At 37.9% G+C, this 18957-nt stretch overlaps 1 protein-coding gene across 1 annotated transcript; it reads left to right on the top strand.

Moving 5' to 3' along the window:
• Positions 1-11634: 11634 nt before the first annotated feature.
• On the top strand, positions 11635-14600 carry LOC149823298 (factor of DNA methylation 5-like). The gene is made up of 5 exons (XM_090019915.1): positions 11635-11669; positions 12089-12146; positions 12238-12327; positions 12465-12746; positions 14138-14600. Exons 1-5 carry the CDS (start codon positions 11635-11637, stop codon positions 14363-14365), a joined length of 693 nt encoding a protein of 230 aa, XP_089876041.1. The 3' UTR covers positions 14366-14600.
• The last annotated feature ends 4357 nt before the right edge of the window (positions 14601-18957 follow it).

The following is an 18957-nucleotide window of genomic DNA, read 5'->3' as shown; positions in this document are numbered from 1 at the left end:
TTGTTTGAAGAAGGGTCAAAACCAGTTGATAGCAAAAGCTATCGCTCCCTAGTAGGAAAGTTATTATATGTAACTGTTACCAGACCAGATATTGCTTTAGCAGTAAGCAAAGTTAGCCAGTTTATGGAAAAACCAACTGAGGTACACCGGAATGCAGCCATAATGATTCTCAGATATCTAAAATCTTCTCCTGGAAAGGGGTTATTGTTCAGGAAAGGTGGAACTCTGGAGATAGTAGCCTATTCTGATGCTGACTATGCTGGATCTGTAGTAGATAGAAAGTCTACCACAGGATTCTGTGTGTTTTTGGGAGACAACTTGATTTCATGGAGAAGTAAGAAACAAAATGTGGTTTCTAGGTCAAGTGCAGAATCAGAATATCGGGCTATGGCCCAAACAGCTGCTGAATTGATATGGGTTCGCACTGTTCTTCATGATCTTCAGGTGAAGGTTTCCTCTCCAATGACCATGATGTGTGATAACAAAGCGGCAACATATATAGCAAACAATCCTGTCTTTCATGAGAGAACAAAGCACATTGAGGTTGATTGTCACTATGTAAGAGATATGATTCAAGCTGGGCATATCACTACAAAATACCTAAAGTCGGAAGACCAAGTTGCAGATATGTTTACAAAGCCTCTTGCTAGGCCAAATTTCTCCAAATGTTGTGACAAGCTGAGCATGATTGATATCTATGCTCCAGCTTGAGGGGGAGTGTTGAGAATAGGTGGTTTTATGTTAAGTAATAGGTGGTTTATGTTAAGTACTCTTATATTAGAGTCTTTTTGAAATTTTACTCTTATAAGGATTTAGATGTAATTTCTCTTTTTTGTCTCTCTCTATTTAATAAGTGAGAAGCCCTAATCAAGTTTATGTCATTGAGTTTTCTGTGCAGCCGTCTCTCTCTCTCTCTCTCTCTCTCTCTCTCTCTCTCTCTCTCTCTCTCTCTCTCTCTCTCTCTCTCTCTCCCTCTCTACACAGGTGGCTGCCCCTGTCTACAGTGATAATAAGAGTGCAATCTATATTGCTAAGAATCACACGTTTCATGAGCGAACAAAGCATATTGAGATGGACTGCCATTATGTCCGAGAGGCATATCTACAAAAAGTCATCGATCTTCCTTATGTAACTTCAGAATATCAGTTGGCAGATTTCTTCACCAAGGCGTTTTGCTCTCCAAGATTCAACTTTCTCCTTAGCAAACTTTCGGTCATTGTGCCCTAAGTTTGAGGGAGGGTGTTAAAATGTATCTCTCTCTATGTAAATATTTACATATATATATAAAGAGAGATACATATACATATATACATCATGTATATATGTATATGTATCTAGCTTTATATATATATATGTAAATATATTTGTTTTCTTTTTCCTGTAAAACCCGCAAGGGTATTTTAGTCATTTCTCTTTTGCGCATATTCATAATTATGAATATGCTGTAATTCTTTTTGTATTTTTACTTTTCTTCTTTTTCTTTTTTCTTTTCATTTTTTTTGTCTTTTTTGTTTGTTGACTCAAAGTCAACTTGGAGGGCTCAACACTAGCTGTTGAGCCTCTCCAACGGTTAGAATTCTAACCATTGGAGGGGCTCCAACAGCTAGTGGAGCCCCTCCAAGGCTCCTTTTCTTATTATAAATAGGGGAGTTCCCCCTTTGTAAAATACACTTCTTGGAGCTTTTGTTCTCCATTCTTCTCAATAAAATCCTTTATATTTTGTATGCCTTTGTGCATTTGAGTTTCTTTACTGTACCTGTGTACATTTGTTCTAAGTGTTCTTGTGCATTTGTGCACATTGGTGGTGGTGTGCTTATCGCACACTTTATCTCATTTTTGAGATATTTTCACACTTACAAGTAACCCTAATAAGTTACAAGTATTTACAAGTATGTCCAATATATGTTGGACATGTTACACAAAAGTAGTTTGGATCTAGATCTGGATTCGGATCCAAACTTAAATACAAATACAAATACACGATATTAATGAGGCTCAATCTTCTGCCTGATAAAATGCTGATCAATCTCAATGTGCTTGGTCTTGCTGTGATGAATAGGATTAAGAGATATTTGAATATCACTTTGGTTGTCACAAAGGAGAAAACAACTAGCAATCGGCTCCTTTAACTATGTTAACAAATGTCTAGTCCATGTTACTTCTGCCGTAGCAGTAGCCATTGCCTTGTATTCGGCTTCCGTGCTAGATCTAGCTACTGTCTTCTGTTTTCTACTACTCCAGGAAACAAGATTGACACCAATGAAAACACTGTATCCTGAAACTGACTTTCGATCATCAAGATCTCCGACCCAGTCTGCATCTGAATAAGCAATGATGTCATGAGCAATATTTATGGATATGCTTTTGGTGTACAAAAGTCCATCTCCAACAGTACTCTTCAAGTATCTCAGTATCCTTTTTACTGCATCCATGTGTCCCGTCCTTGGCTCATGCCTGAATTGAGAAACTTGATTGACTGAATATATGATATCAGGCCTGGTAAATGTAAGATATTGAAGCATCCCCACTAAACTCCGATATTTGGTGGGATCATGATACAAGTCTCCGTCTTGCGTACTTAATTTCTGGTTAAGCACACTAGGAGTAGCAAGAGGTTTGCAGTCCTTCATTCCAGCCTTTTCTAACAGATCCATGGTGTATTTATGTTGGGTCAAAGTAAGCCTATTTCCTTGATTATCCACCTCTACTCAAAGAAAGTACCGAAGGTTTCCAAGGTCCTTCATTTTGAATCTTTGGCTCAGAAGATCTTTAGTCTCTTGAACATGGTTCTCACTACTTCCTGTAATAATTATATCATCAACATATATCAATAAGAAGGTAGTAAACTCCTTACCTCGAAGAATAAAAAGAGAATGATCCAATTGCGATCGATAAAAACTATGTCTTTGAATTTCTAGGGAGAAACTCTCAAACCAAGATCGAGACGCTTGTTTCAGGCCATAGAGTGCTCGATTTAATCTGCAGACATACTCCTTTGAATCTTCTTCTGTATATCCTGGCGGTTGTTCCGTGTATACTTCTTCCTTCAAATCCCCATGAAGAAAAGCATTCTTTACATCTAGCTGGCTTATTCTCCAACCATAATCTACAACCAATGAAAGAACAATGCGAATTGTGTAATACTTGAAAAATTCGAGTGATTTTATACATATCGGGCCCGGGATCCGTTACCCGGATCCGAAAGGAAATATATATATGGGTATTAAAAATATATACGTGGTAATAATGTTTAATAAAAAAATAATTAAAAAGTATTATAATAAAAGAATTGGGTAATTGGGGTTGGACCCAAATGGATCCAACCAGTGGATCCACCATCCACTTCCGACCTGGATCCACGTTCCTTGTGGATCCAACACTAGAGAACCAACCCAGATCCACTCTCATAACCAGCTCGGATCCAAATTGGGATTTGGATCCCGAGTAGCGGGTCACGGGGTTTGGACCCAGACCCGATTGCGTTATAATTAATAACAGGATTCAAGAATCGTGCCTAGGGCACTACTCTTGCAAATCAAGAATTTCAAGAGGGGGCGTAACCGCCGGTCTCCTCTCGTTAAAAAGGGGAAAGCAGGTCTCACCTCTCATCTCTCTTCCTCCTTTCGGCTTCACTCCCTCTGTTGCTCACATCCCTCTCTTTCGGTTTCACGCACGTCGGCGGGAGCACCATCATCGGAGGAACTCCGACCATGCAGTCTCAGTCGCCGGCAACCCCATTTCCACCGGAAAAAGGTAGGGATTCTGTGATTTTTCTTGTTAGGTCATGGATTGATTTTAGTTGTGTTGGGGTTTGTCAAGAAAATGGGGGAAATATGTTCTATTCCTGCTAACGAGCCCTTCTTTGGAAACACGGCTGCCAGAAAACATAAATCCGGTTCTTGGGGGTTTTATTTCGTATCTTGGGTTCTGGTTTCTGTTAAGAATTTGAGGGATTTCGGTAGACATTAAAGAGAACCCCAAAATCAACAGAAAATTCAGGGTTTCTTGTTTTAGAAACAGATGGTTGTTCTTGAAATGGAATGTTGTTAAAAAAGTGGGGGTGGTTTGCATGTTTTATATTCTGAATCTTGAAAAAAAAATGTGTTGATCGAAGCTTTCTCGTACGGTGTTTTTTTTTCTGGGTGTGTTGATCATGAATATGCATCCGCATAAGTTCTGAAACTGGTTCAGAATGTGAGTTGTAAGTGTGGATCTGGGACTGATATAGATAATTACAACTTTTCCTTGATTCCTTGTATGTTCTTGAAATACAAATAATATATCCTATCAGACCCAAAGAAATCATTGTTATTAAATGTGATTTGAAGCCTTCGTTATCAGAAGTCATTGTTAAACTTAAACACAGGAAAATGTTTGTTGTTTTATTGGTAATCTTGTGGGTTTAGCAATGTTTGTTCAATACGGTAATGAGCATTTTCATTGTGTATTTGGAGCAACAAAGATGATAGGAATCGTTTATGAATCATGTTCTGTATACGAAATTGTACTTCTTGTATTGTGTCGTTAGTATTACCCTTTAGAGTTGTTTGAATGTGATATTTTCTTCTTTTGGTATTGGCTGTGTAATGGTAGATGCTTTTATGAACAAAATGGAAGAACAAAATCAATATGTTATCAGTTGTTTATGCAGTGGCTCATAACTTTTACATACCATTAATGCTATTGCTCATTACATTGAATGCGGTGCAATTTTACACAGGTTGTAATGTCATTTCTATTAGGAATTGGATTGACAGATCTGGTCCAGATTTGTCCAGAATTACCGTGTTATGACCAGCTGGCGATCAGCAGTCTGAAACCCTGTTATACAATCTGGTTTCTCAGTCAGTGCATGGGCCGATCTTACTGGTTTATACATATGCTTTTTCCTTAAAAAGGTTTAAGTCTGCTTACAATGGGCATAGTGTTGTTTCAGACCAGACCTACTGAATAACTGGTACATGAGGTTCTAGTCAGGTCTGCTGATTCCCATGAGTTGGTGGATCTGGACATATCTGCCAATTTCTTTAACATGACGGATCCGGTCTAGATCTGCCAAGGTTGTAGTGGTTGTTGGATGTTCCCTTTTATCATATGCTTCAACTGCTTTTTGCCATAAAATGTATGGTTTGAATTGCTTGTATGCAACATGTTAATTGTGTTTGATGAATGAGGTTGTTATATTGGTTCCAAACATATGATGGTGCACTTAGTGACATATGGATATGAGCTTTGCCTAACGGGCAATATGAATGGATTACTCGATGCGGGTACTTGGCTATTAGCTTGTGTGCTATGGCAATAAAAGTGATGAAAACTTAATTGTAAATGTTGTGTGCTCGACTGGTTTAAAGGTACCGGGGACTTGGTGCTTGATGGTTTAAAGGCACCGAAGCACTTTGGATAATCATCATAACACTAATGAGAAACTTAAATTTAATTTCTATGGCCTGACTGGTTTAAAGGTACCAGGGCTTGTGTGTTTGACTGGTTTAAAGGCACCAGAGCACTCTGAGTGGGTTTATGTAATCAATATGAAAAAGGATGAGATTATTTATATACCTTGGTAAAATGACTAAGGTTGGGAATCTACTACTATGGTAGTAGGAGGTAGTTGGGGGAAAATGCCATTTACTACGGAAACTTAATTAAATGAAAAAATCAACCCACTCGGTTTGAGGCTTACCTTGGAGAGGGTAGGTGGTACAAAACTTTGAGGACTTGTGTTTTGATTTTGAGCGTAAAGCGGCTCGTTGGTCCCCCGTCCTCGGAGTTAGGGGATCCAAACTACCTATGTGTCCTAGGTGGTAGTTCCACGTCTTCTGCAGAAGTTAGGGATGCATCCTATTTGTGTTGAGCCCTTGGGAGATTCTCTCAGCTACTGGTCGCTCCCTTGGGGATTTAGTCTCAGTTAGAACGTTCGGGTTAATAAAATACCCTTGGTTAATATACCCCCCGACGTTCTCTTCTGTGATGGTTGCCTAGGCCCGTGTGTACCCGCGGGATAAGATAATATAAACACTATTTAGAACAGTTAGGTATCACTGTGAGTGAAGTTACTATATAAAGAAAATTTCTTAAAACTATGGGTTAAAATTTTGGGGCGTTACAAATTGTGCCTATTTTCACGACTGGACTAAAAGTTTAATTATAATCCTGTCCAAATTCTTGGGTGAATCCCTTTGCTACGAGACGAGCTTTGTATCGCTCAACACTCCCATCCGGTTTGTATTTGATCTTGTAAACCCATCGCGACCCAACAACATTCTTATCTGAAGGTCGAGGAACAACTGTCCATGTTTGACATTGGTACAAAGCTTCCATCTCTTCATTCATGGCTTGAATCCATTTCTTGGAGTTAATAGCTTGATGAAAATGTTTAGGCTCGGTCTCTTTCTCAATCCGTGACAAAAATAACTGAAAATCCATGGTGAAATTCTCATAACTAACCCACCTTTCAATAGGATGCCAAGCTCTTTCTGATCGTCTGATCGGGAGTGCCACTGCATTAGAAACTGGAGAAGTGGTGGTGTCATTGGGCGAATGAGACGTAAGAGCTTCTTGTTCAATATCATTCGGGGTCAAGAGGGAGCCCCTTTCTCTTCTCCTATAAACCTGCCCAGCAAACTTATTAATCTCTAGAGATCACGATGCAACAAATAAGACTTGTCTCCTTTTTTTTTTAACAGGAGAACGCTCGAGTATTCAACGTGAATGTGAAAAGTCAGATACACAGATCTAATCTGATTTCATCAAGAAAGTGAAAATTATGAAAATTTTTATGTGAAATTGCACACAGCAGTAATGAATACGAATAGTAACAGGTGAAACCGAGAATTGAGGAAGGAAAAACAGATCTGAAAATGTTAGACTGCAGATCTGATGCACAGATCTGGGAAATACCGTGAGGTGTCAGATCTGACACACAGATCCGGTGAACAAACCCGATATGCAGAGATCAACGAAAATGAAAAAGACTCGACCCAAATCAGTTTGATGCAAATCTGAAAAAGAATGTCGTGAAACTGATTTGCGGAAGAAAAAGATTGTCGTGAAACTGATTTGGGTGGAAAAAGACTCGACCCAAATCAGTTTGACGCAAATCTGGAAAAAAGAATGTCGTGAAACTGATTTTGGGAAGAAAGGGGTTGTCGTGAAATTGATTTGACGCAAACCCAAATCAGTTTCAGGAAATAAGGATGTCGAGAAACTGAAATAAGGAAATCAGATCTGAATGAAAAGGGGTCAGATGTCAGATCTGTGTATCAGATCTGAATGAAAAGATTAATAAGAACAAGAATCTAGAGAAGAAGAAATAGAAAACAAAATATTAAAGATGAGATGCAGAATGGAAAAGGCGCAAAACAGTAGAAGATGAGATAAGAAAGGGAATAAGATCTCTTAAAGACACACCTGCTGAAAAAACTTTCAGCCCTCGGATCAGATCCGCTTTGATACCATGTTAGACTTCTCCAAAATCGATGATCAAGAAACTGCACTGAGGAAAGAGAATGAGGCTGCAACTAATCACATTTTTCCATAATAAAAAAATCGTGATCTCTTCCTTTTAATATATGAAACAAAACCTAATACATGGTTCTTACAAGTAACCCTAATAAGTTACAAGTATTTACAAGTATGTCCAATATATGCAGGACATGTTACACAAAAGTAGTTTGGATCCGGATCCAAACTTAAATACAAATACAAAAACATGATATCTGCCCTGTCTAATAATGTGTGCACCTCATGTCATTTTATCAATCTAGATTTTCAAGGGTTATGAGTGACGTGTTGTCACTTGTTTTGGGTCTGATTGATGGTTGATTGGCCTCTAACTCATTATTATTGGTATTTCGAGTTAGTCGTTGAGGTGAGTTATGTGTGCACATCAAATCATCTTATCAATATGCAATTATCAAATTTTATGAGTGTCGTGTTGACATCAGTCTTGGATTTGATTGGCTTCTAAATCTATGCTTTTGTTGATTCAGAGGTGAGTTATGTGTGCACCTTGTTTTATGTCTGTTTAGATTGTCAACTTTTGGCTTGACTCTAATTGACAGTTGTTTGATCGCTGGATCTGAGTGTGTTGAATCACTCATTTATTGTATAACCATTATTATTATGGATGCTTATAATTTTGTTTATTTGTGATGGCTATCTATTTTTGAAACCATGGTGTTTCGAAAGATGGTTAAACTTGATACTCTTATTGATAACATTAGTGTATTTCCATTACAAGCTTTCTTACCTCGATTGTCTTCTCATTTTTATGCCTCCTATCTAAGTGTCATTATATATAGACAAGAGATGTTTGTTCATACTTTCATGTGTGTTTTTAGCCTATTGACGGCATTGTAATTATACTCTTGTTCTAGTATCTGATACACTCATGTTGAGTGTCATTATATGTAGACAAGAGTTGGTTATTTATAACTTTATATGTTTGTTTAGCATATAAGTGTCATTATGATTATATTCTTGTTTTAGTAGCTGATACATTCATGTTGAGTGTCATTATATGCAAACAAGAGATGTTTATTCACACTTTTGTGTGTTTGTTTTGCCTATAAGTGACATTGAAATAATTATTTTGTTCTAGTAGCTGATACACTCATTTTGAGTGTTATTATATGTAGACAAGAGATATTTATTTATATTTTTTTGTGTATTTTTAGCTCATAAGTGGCATTGAGATTATGCTCTTGTTCTAGTCGTTGATACACTTGATTTTTGAGGATTGGAGGTCTAGTGAGGTGATTGCTTGTGGTAGTTAAATTAGTGTTTTAATTTATAAAATTCATTCATTATGATGTATGAGATTTTTTAATCTCTTCGTAATTTTTTCTAAACTCATTTACTCTTTTATGATAAATGGTTATTGAAATATTTTCATGCATTTTGCATTATGCTTTAGTTGCATGAGTTATTTCATAATAGATTGTTTTGCATAATTTGCATAAGTAAAGAATATATTCTTTATTGAATATATGCTTGAAAAATCATAAACTTGTTTGTGTTGCCCTTCGTTGACTCTTTGTATTGTCCCATAGTGAACTTGTGCTTATTATTATGCCTTCGTGCTTTTGTATTGTCCCATAGTGAACTTTGACTCTTTGTATTGTCCCAAAACACACGGCATAAATGCCATTTAGAGAAAAGCAATGAAGAGTCAAATTTTTGGCACCCATTAACCCTGCTTTTGCTTTTATAATATTTAGGATAGGAAGATGCATGATTTTTTTTTTTCTTGATCATGTTATAGTTTCATTAATTGCTATTTGGTTCACCCCCATGATGATCTTGTTCAGAGATGAAAAAAGCAGAAACTAGAAACATTGATTTGCGGACTGAGATTCTTAAAGAATGTGAAAAGTGGTGCTTAGAATTAGCAAACGAGAGGTCCAAACTTGCACAACATCATATAGAGCTTCAGGAACGGGAGGCACAAAATGATTATGAGAAGAAAAAACTTGAAGAAGAAAAGAAGAAGGTTAGTCCTTCTCATCAAGGTTTCTACCTGGAGGATCTTTGTTCAGTCATACAAAACTTGGTTCTTAGCACACTATATTTCTTTGAGTGAATCATGGTAGTTCATGTAAACAATTTGTGGGCATCTCTCTTATGGTGTTTGGTTCAGCTGAATAAACTTGATTATTAGTTTTAGATGTTTTATGATGCCACTTGTGCCTGTTTTTTGGAGGGCTTTCAAATAGAGATGCATCTTTTGCCTTTTATTCTGACAAACAGACCCATGTTTTCAGAAATGATGTTTAGAACATCTTTTTTAAGAATTAGTCAAAGAGAGACCTGAAGTTAACTTTGTTATTAAGATGCATATGAGATGCGTTTTTAACCTTGCTTTGGAAATGATGTTATGCTCTCATGTTAATAAATAGAAAAAGTACTTCAATAAATTTACTATAGATACTTATGTTTAATCATGATAACTTGGGATCATACAACTTTAGGTCTCTAACCATCAATTTTTTTTTCAAAAAGATGGTCCTCAAAATGTTATTTTTGAGATGAGTCCCATATGAAAAGTTTCCTCTTTTTTCTTCTTTTTTTGCTAGGCCAAGGGAATCACCCCCTTACCCATAATCAGTGACTGCACATTGGCAGGCCTCTGGTTGATAAAACCATTGAGGTCCTCTGCCCGGTAGGGAGTACACCCAACTTCGGCCTTGCAGCAAGGGATGCCCCCATGGGTTTTGAACTCATGCTGTCCCATCAACTTCCTTTTGTTGATTTTGTTATGCCCTTTTAAGATTGAAGCATGTCAAGTCACTTGACGACAAAGCACTTTTGTTGGTTAGCTTAGCAACAAAGTAGCAAAAGCACCACTTGCTTTGGCTGTCACACTTTACTTGCTTAACTTATTTATGGAAAAGTTTAGCCATAATAATTAAAAAGCACGACTTGGAGGAATGGAATAAGACAACCATAGTCACATTGATAGAGGTATGGTTAATATTTACAGCTTTTATCAAGTTCAAAATATTTTTCTGGTTGCTACTAACAGTCTTAGGTTCCATGAATTAATTGTCATCAATTCACCACCATGGATAAATACCTATGTCATCTGGGTATGGGTGCCATTATGGGTACAGGTATGAGTATGGGTACGGAGGGTATGACATGGAAATTCCAAAAAATGTGGGTGCGGGGACACAGCTATATATATATATATATATGAAATATCACATAAATACAAAATAAATTCAAATTAAACTGAATATAATCTAAATATATATGTTATATCTAAAATATATATTATATACTGAAAATATAATTATAAATTGAATACAAACTTGTATGTACGGACGGTAAAATGGCATGTCCAGGTGCCGGCATGTGTCGACACGGAGACACAATACGGGTACGGAGGGAAAAATGGGGTGTCCATGTGACATAGATAAGTACAAATCTTTTTTTGAAGTGAAGTTTACTTGTATTTTGTGACTGCAAGACACCTTTCGTTATTTTCTGTTAAAGGGTACATAGGTCATATTCTGTTTTTGGGGGGCTTTTTTGTCTTTTTGGCCCATGCATACATTTTATTTCCTCTTGTTTTGTCCAAAGTTTTGTCTTCTTCCAAGAAATGTTACCATAAGTTCTCATTTATGTACATATCTGTGAATAGACTTACGTGGGTTGACTAAGTAGCCCCATTCTTTAACATCATCATCCCTACTCTCATCTTCTTCTCTTTGATTCTCCCTCTCTTTCATATCCGCTTCAGGTCTTCGAAGGACACGTTCAAGATGTAGGGACACATTCTGAAGATTTTCTTTATAGAAATAGTTTCAGAAAAAGAAAAGAAAAGTAAAGAACCATGATGGCATTTCAAAGTATTTGTAGGTAAAAGTAACATTTTGGGTTATGTCACATGGGTACGGGTACGGAGGGTACGACAAAGCAATTTCAAAAAATGTGGGTACTGGGATACGGCTATATATATTAAATATCACATAAATACAAAATAAATTCAAAATAATTTGAATATAATCTAAATATATATTGCTATATCAAAAATATATATTATATATTGAAAATATAAAGTTATAAATTGAAAATATAATTATAAATTATAAATTGAATACAAACTTGTTATGTACGGAAGGTAAAATGGTGTGTCCAGGTGTCGACGTGTGTGGACACAGGTATGGAGGGCAAAATGGAGTGTCCGTGTGACATAGGTTTTGGGTATATAAATATGCATGTATGTGCACGCATGCTACTCCCCTCTCTATACACACACACATTTAATAATAATAATAATGTCATCTCAAGCCCCTTTGATAGTTAAACTAAACTAGATCCGCACCCTCCATCAACATTTACACTACAAAAATGTAAGAAAAGTAAACTTCTTTATGTTATGGTCAAGTATGGTTTGTTTGAATGGCACTAGACAGGTCAAATGGAGCTAAATATAGTGAAGGGTTTTGAAATTTTGCTCGTGTTCTATTTATTTAAATAATTGGAATAATCTCTTTTTCCCATCACAATTTTCACTACTATTGAGTATTTTGGAATGCTGTGCAAAGTTTGAGTATAATCATCTATTTTTTGTTTGCAGTAGAATTATGTCTTATTGGCATTGCTTGAAGCAGTCTGAATCATCACTTTTTGATATAGTATGTGCTTACCAATGGATAAAGAAACTTTTCTCTTTCCAAAATCTGTAAAATCTTTAACCATGATATTCCTCTTGTGTTCTTGTCTCAGAATGCTGCTAGAGATGTTGCACTTCAAATGGCCGGTATTGAGCAGAAAAAGGCTGAAGAAAGTTTTGTGAAGCTCATGGAAGACCATAAGGTTTAGTCAGAAATTTGTTTTGTAATTATTGGTTTCAAGGGTTGAACTTTTCTGCAGTAATCTTCCTAGTGCTTGTCTTATGAATGTTGAGCATGCATTGTTTGTTTATTATACAAGAGTGTGCATTAAATGTGCAGAGAGAAAAAGAAGCAGAGTTAAAGAAATTCTGCGATGTGGAGAATAGGCTGCAAACAAAACAAACACTAGAGTTGGAAATAGAGAAGTTGAGAGGCAATTTGCAGGTGATGAAGGTTATGGAAGGTGATGATGGTATAGACAAGAAGATAGAATTTATGAAGAAAGAGTTGGAGGAGAAACAGAGTAATCTGGAAGATCTGGAAAGTCTTAATCAAGCTCTAATAATTCAAGAGCGGAAGGCCAATGATGAACTACAAGAGGCTCGTAAAGAAGCAATTGTGGTATGGAATTCAAATTTTTTTCTGTTTGATTTCGAACTTAATGCTTCCTAGTAGGGATTCAACTTAGACAAATATGTTGTTTATGATTGACCTTGACATCTGTTCTAACTTTTGAAGAGTACTGTCTGGTTCTGGATCCAGATTGGACTTGGATCTGTCAGTGGAGTCTCAGATCTTGCTATTGATCTGAGTCCTTATCTTATGGATCTGCCTGCAATGGGGAAATGAGTAAAGCATATTAATTTTTTATATGGAAAAGCATCTGGATCTAACTAGATTCGGATCAGATTTGGATATATAATACCCATACCCAACAATGCAGCTCAGATCCAGTTCAGACCTGGTCAGAACTCCAACCAATTTGCATCTCTACTTGTCGATTACACATGGCTTTACCTATTGCAATTGTGGAAATCATTCTTGGTATTGCAGCTAATTTTGCTTGATGTCTAGGGCTTTAAAAGTTTGTTCACCAACCGCACAGACATTGGAATTAAAAGAATGGGGGAACTTAATAATAAGCCATTCAAAGAAACATGTATGAAGATATTCTCTGCAAAAAAGTTTTCTGTTAAAGATTGTGAATTGAAGGCCATAGAGTTGGTATCTTTGTGGGAAGAATATATGCGAGATCCTATGTGGCACCCATTTAAAGTGATCCAAGATGGACCTAATACAAAGGTATGAAAGTAGATCAAATATTTATTTTTCTTCATATCAATATGCACATATCTCTGGACATTTTGTTACATAGATTAAACATTTCTTCAATTAAATTATGTTGCTTGTTCTCTTGTTTGCAAAATTTTCATGTTATCGTCTAATCTGAATCCTAAATTGCTACACAAACCATAGGATGCCTATACATTTGGGCTGCATGTGGTTCATAGTGCTGTCTTGCTATTTGCTTTAAACGTGTGTGTTTATCCTTTGGCTTAATTATTGTAAAGAAGAAATGGGAAAGGAAGGAGCCTCCTCTTTGGTGTGCTAGCATATCCATTGCGTATAACTTCTAAATTTTCTTGTGCCGTTCCTGGAATCTGGAACTGCTGTGTATGCAGATCTGTTTTAATGTTGATTGCATGGTTAAAACTTAGAATTAACCTTGGATTAATGACAGTTTCCTGTTTTTAGATTGTATACTCTTTTCATGACCTCTACCAGTTCCCATCATCTTTGTTAGAAGAGCTTGCCACTTTAGATGACCAAGCACCTAATTTTTTATACCTAATCTGTTTTTTTTTTTTTTGAGATATTCTTTCCTTGTCATTAGTTCTCTGATTTTCATACATGCTTTGGATTTTTTTTTAACAGAAGCTCAGCCCTTGTGTGTAATTCTTAGACTCTCAGTTGCTGTGTTCCTAATTAAGATATGACATTTGACTATGCAGGAAGTCATTGATGACAATGATGACAAATTCAGATGCCTAAGAAATGAGTGGGGTGAAGGCATATACCAAGCTGTAGTTAATGCTATGAAAGAGTTGAATGAATGTAATCCTAGCGGAAGGTATATAGTTGAGGAAATGTGGAATTACAAGGAAAACAGGAAGGCGACCTTAAGAGAAGTCATTGGATACCTTGTAAAGTCTTGCAAGACACGCAAGAGTAGGAGTTAAGAAAACTCATAACTAGTATTTACATGATCCTGGGTCTTAATGCTGTCTCAAAATTTTGAACATTTCATGCTTAATAGCTACCTCTTATGGTTGTATGTCTGTGATTGCCTCCGCTGACTGACCATGCAGATTCCTTTATTGATGGTTCCGTGGTGAACATCGTGAGAACTGCTGATGGTTTCATTGTCCTGTACATTGTCTTCATGAATTACTGGTTCTCTTCTTGCCTCAAACAACACTTCATGTTCAAAAAGTTTAAAAATACTTTGATACCTCTTTATGGTTGCATATCGCTTATTGCTTCCACTAACTGAACATGGAGATTATCTTTGTTCATGGTTCCCTGATGGACATTGTGTGAACTCATGCTGATGGTTTCATGATCTTGTATATTTCTTCATAAATTAATTGCTGAGAAGTTTGCAGCGAGTAAATTTGAATGAAAGGGCAAAATCAGTCTCTCATGAATCGAGAGATCCACCTGCTCTCTCTCTCTCTCTCTCTCTCTCTCTCTCTCTCTCTCTCTCTCTCTCTCTCTCTCTCTCTCTGTGTGTGTGTGTGTGTGTATGAGCTAGTGCCAGAAGCTTAGAAACAAAATATAATTTTACTGAAAGGACCTTCAAATATGTACTTTTCAGTTTTCATTACCTAATATCCCAAGCTGAAGAAAAACAATTCTCCAGAAACTAGAAGTATACGATTAGTTCAAAGAGGTCAAATAAGGCACAATGGGCCGGGCAGGCTGCACTATCATGTCTGACAAATTTTGTGTTTGAATCCAACTTGGGAGCTAGTCCCCAATCTTGAAGATCAAAAGCAAATATTAATGAAAAAAGGAAAAAAAGCGGTTCAGATGTGCATGAGATTACCAAGCTGTTTCTTTACCATATTCAAGTGTCTACTCTATCTTTCTTCTTTTTTGAGTTACATGAGTGGGGTTGCTCTGCCTTTTAACGTTTCTATTACACACCCCTGTTCCTCATCCTGATCAATCAGGGAATTATTTTAGACAGGTAAGCGTATATATGAGTATTGCCTTTCATTGAAAAAAAAACAGAAAAAGAAGGAAAAAAAGAAGTGTTTTCCTCTTCGATGCCCCCAAATGACCCACTTCTGTCAAAAATCTGCATGTAGGTTCCAATGGCAGCCATGGTCCTGATGATCTGCAGCTTGTCTGTAAATTGGTCTACTTTGTGATGAATCTTGTAGCATAACACTGTTAGATTGCTTTCTCTCTTTCTGTGAGTTGGAGGCATGAACATATACATCATTCCTCCATGCATACTGCTGCAAAATCAGTCGATGCCAAGAAATCCCCTATCAAACCAAGCTCCGGATACTCATTCCAATCTTCCATTCATGACATCTTTGTAGAATTGCTTGTATCCTGATGCCTTCCTACTATGAAGAGTCATGACTTTCATCCACTGGGTGTACGGCAGTCGCTGTTTCTGCACCGCTGTGAACAAATTTTCTGTATATGACACTTGACTTCTTCGCAGCCATATCCATTTGGAAAAGACCAATGCAGTAGTCATCAACCACTATCTCTCTATCATTTTGAGTCACGAAACACAAATTTTGATCCTATACTAGCTTGGTGTGCATGGCTGGTAGCAGTTCGTGCCATGTGCTTGACATGGGCAGTAGGTAGGAAGCACACAACAGTGAGGTTGCCGCCATCTTGTTCTGCCACCCTTGCTGCATAAGCGAGTGCCTCTCTGTCATCTGGGCCACCAAAGAACAAGACAGCTACATGCTAAAATGCGTTGGTACAGGTTTGTAGTAGTCCTCGGTTAACAAGAATGCCTAGCGAGCATGGAACATTGGCTATATGCTGTGATTGACGCTTTGGAAGAGTTTGCTGCTCTATTCAACAGTTTTTAGTGAGTTGTTTATGGTAGGGAATGATTATAAATAGAATTCTCTGTGGCAAGTTTGCCCCACATCTTCATGCATGGTGGCCCAGATGATAGAGAGTCACAACACTTATGTGTGGGATGCGCATGTGCATCGTGTCGATGCATTGAGCACAGAGTATGCGCCTGTGCATTACGCACAGCGTGTGCGCCTGTGTTGCGCCAATATGCAAATGTGGGTGCACGTCAACTGTGCGCATCCATGTGCGTATATGCTGCTACAAAACTTGTTGCGGCTGGGCATCCCAGAGACCTTGCGGGAACTAGGGATGACAATGGACTGTGGCGGGCACGGGGAACAAGGTCTCCACCCCCACCCATCTCAAAATTTTGCCCTCCATCTCTTCACGGGTTTTGATTTTAACTCCATGGTTCATTCTTCGTTTCATGTCCTCCATCCCTGGTTCAAAAAGCGTGAGGTTGGGTGGGGCCCGTTTTTCCCTGGTCCACTGCCATGCTAATTCTTGCCTTCATCCCCATGGCGGGGGACTTTGGACCTCCACCCCATTAAAGGAAGGAGAGGAGAGAAATGGGAGTTCAACCTGTCACATGAAGGAGATGGAGAGAAGAGAGAAAGGGTTTGATGTTAGGATTAGAAATATATATATATAAGATTTTATGTTATGTATAAAAGTATAATAGTAATTTTTTAACGGGTATTGAGGATCAGAAGGGCAAGAGTAAGCCCATCCCCACCTCTATCCCTACACATGTTTTCATTCTGACCTTTATCCCTACACGTGTTTTCATTTTGACCTCCATCCCCAGTCCAAACGGGACGAGGCAGGGCAAGGCCCCGTTTCCCCCTGTCCACTGCCATCCATCCCTAGTGGGAATGGGTCGTATCACGTGCAGTCCCTGCGCACAAGGCATAGGAATGCAGACCCCGCATGGAAGCAGTGTGCGTTCACTGCGCATACCACATAGCGCGTGCATGCATCCCCTTGTGCACAACTCGCAGGTGTGCGTAAGGATGGCAGTGGACCGGGGGAAAGCGAAGCCCCGCCTCGCCCCGCCTCGCCCCGTTTGGACTGGGGATGAAGGGCATGAAACGGGGATGGAGGCGGGGATGAAGGTCAAAATTCATCCCCGTGCGGGGATGGAGGCGGGGATGGACTTACACTTTCCCCTGCCCCCGCCCCGCCGCATCCCCGTTAATAAAATTACTAAACCCTAATACTAAACCGTTAATAAAATTCATCCTCTCTCTTCTCTGCAATGCGTTAGGGTTTTATTTTCCTTCGTTTCCTTAGCATGAGAGAAAAAGGAGCAGAAGGAAACCCTAACCAGAGAACCATTATCCAGTGAAAAGGGGAGCTCCGGCAAGACGACGATTATCTCCAGCAGCAGTCTTTGGCGTCGGTTCCTGTCGAAGCTTCGGTTTTCCTGTGTCACTTCCCGGCGTGCTTTTAGGGTTTCTGGTTGATCGGTAAGGTCTGATATGGTTTTTTACCCCCTCTTCTAGAGGCAAACCCTAAGGAGATATGAATGAATCTATATAAAGAAGCGCATTCTCCATTTTTCAGTGCTTGATTCTCCCTTTATGCTGCCCCTTTTGGAATATAATGGCCTGCACGAGCCTTCTTCTCATGTTTGCCTTGTTCCCCTAGTCTTCCCATGGTTATCTGATTGAAGGCCGCAAATGATTTTGGTTTTTTGCAATCTCACTTTAAGTTGCAATGAATGCAGAATCTCTCTTATAGAAAGTTTATCTTGATAAATTGTTCACACTACTAGTTGCTATTGTGAATCGGAATTTCTCTAATTTTGTTTAGAATCGTTGTAATCTTCCTATTCCTTTTAGATTCCACCATTTCCCACCCTTCAGTAGAAAAGTTAGGATCTTTCCAGATGATGAATGGCAAATAAAATATAATTTTGATACCCAATCTTACTACCACTTTATGCATGATATTGAAACCTTCTAATATCTTTTAAGAAAAGAGAACCTAAACTTAGTCAATTCACTACGATCATAGCCAAGATCAAGAGGGAGTCCCAATCAATAATCTCCTGATATCTTGAGGGTGCCTATCTGATTTCTTTGATGATCAAAGTGCCATCCATCCAAGAAATGGCCCAATTCGTCCAAGAAAATGAATTAACATCAAGAAAAAATGTGCAAAAGAATATCCAATTACTTTTTTTGGGATATTGTTTTTATAATCTTTTCATATTTTCTCAACAATTACACAATAATGTCATGCCAGATACAAATGTTATAATGTTTGTCCATATTCAGATGTTGGCGCTTTCTCATTTGTGAAATGAACAAAAATATGCTGACATTTCCAAAATTGGATTTTACTATATGATGTTTAATTTGTCTGTGACTCACTGTTGGTGGCAGTTTCTTGGTCACCTGCAGTCCTGTTCGTATAAGTGGTAAAGTGATGGCCACTACTTGAGGTAGTTCTGTTTTCAATTGTGATTTCTTCATAAGTTGTACTGCATATGTTCCATTAGTTAAATTAATAGTTGTCCATGGCTGTTTTTTTAGTTTCCAGCTACTTTTTGCATGAGATAACTATCTAGTTATGCAGTGAATTTTGTGCGACACTTCTTGCTTATGTTTGCGGACTATTTCTTTGCCCTTTCCATTTCTATTTTTTGTTGCAGAGAAAATGTTTAGTAAGTTAATCATTACAAACAAGGAATAAAAGCAGATAGCAA

Source organism: Nuphar pumila, chromosome 10 (assembly GCF_984573655.1).
Source record: "Nuphar pumila chromosome 10, dmNupPumi1.hap1.1, whole genome shotgun sequence".
Lineage (NCBI taxonomy): Eukaryota > Viridiplantae > Streptophyta > Magnoliopsida > Nymphaeales > Nymphaeaceae > Nuphar > Nuphar pumila.
This window is presented reverse-complemented; position numbering and strand designations above follow the sequence as displayed.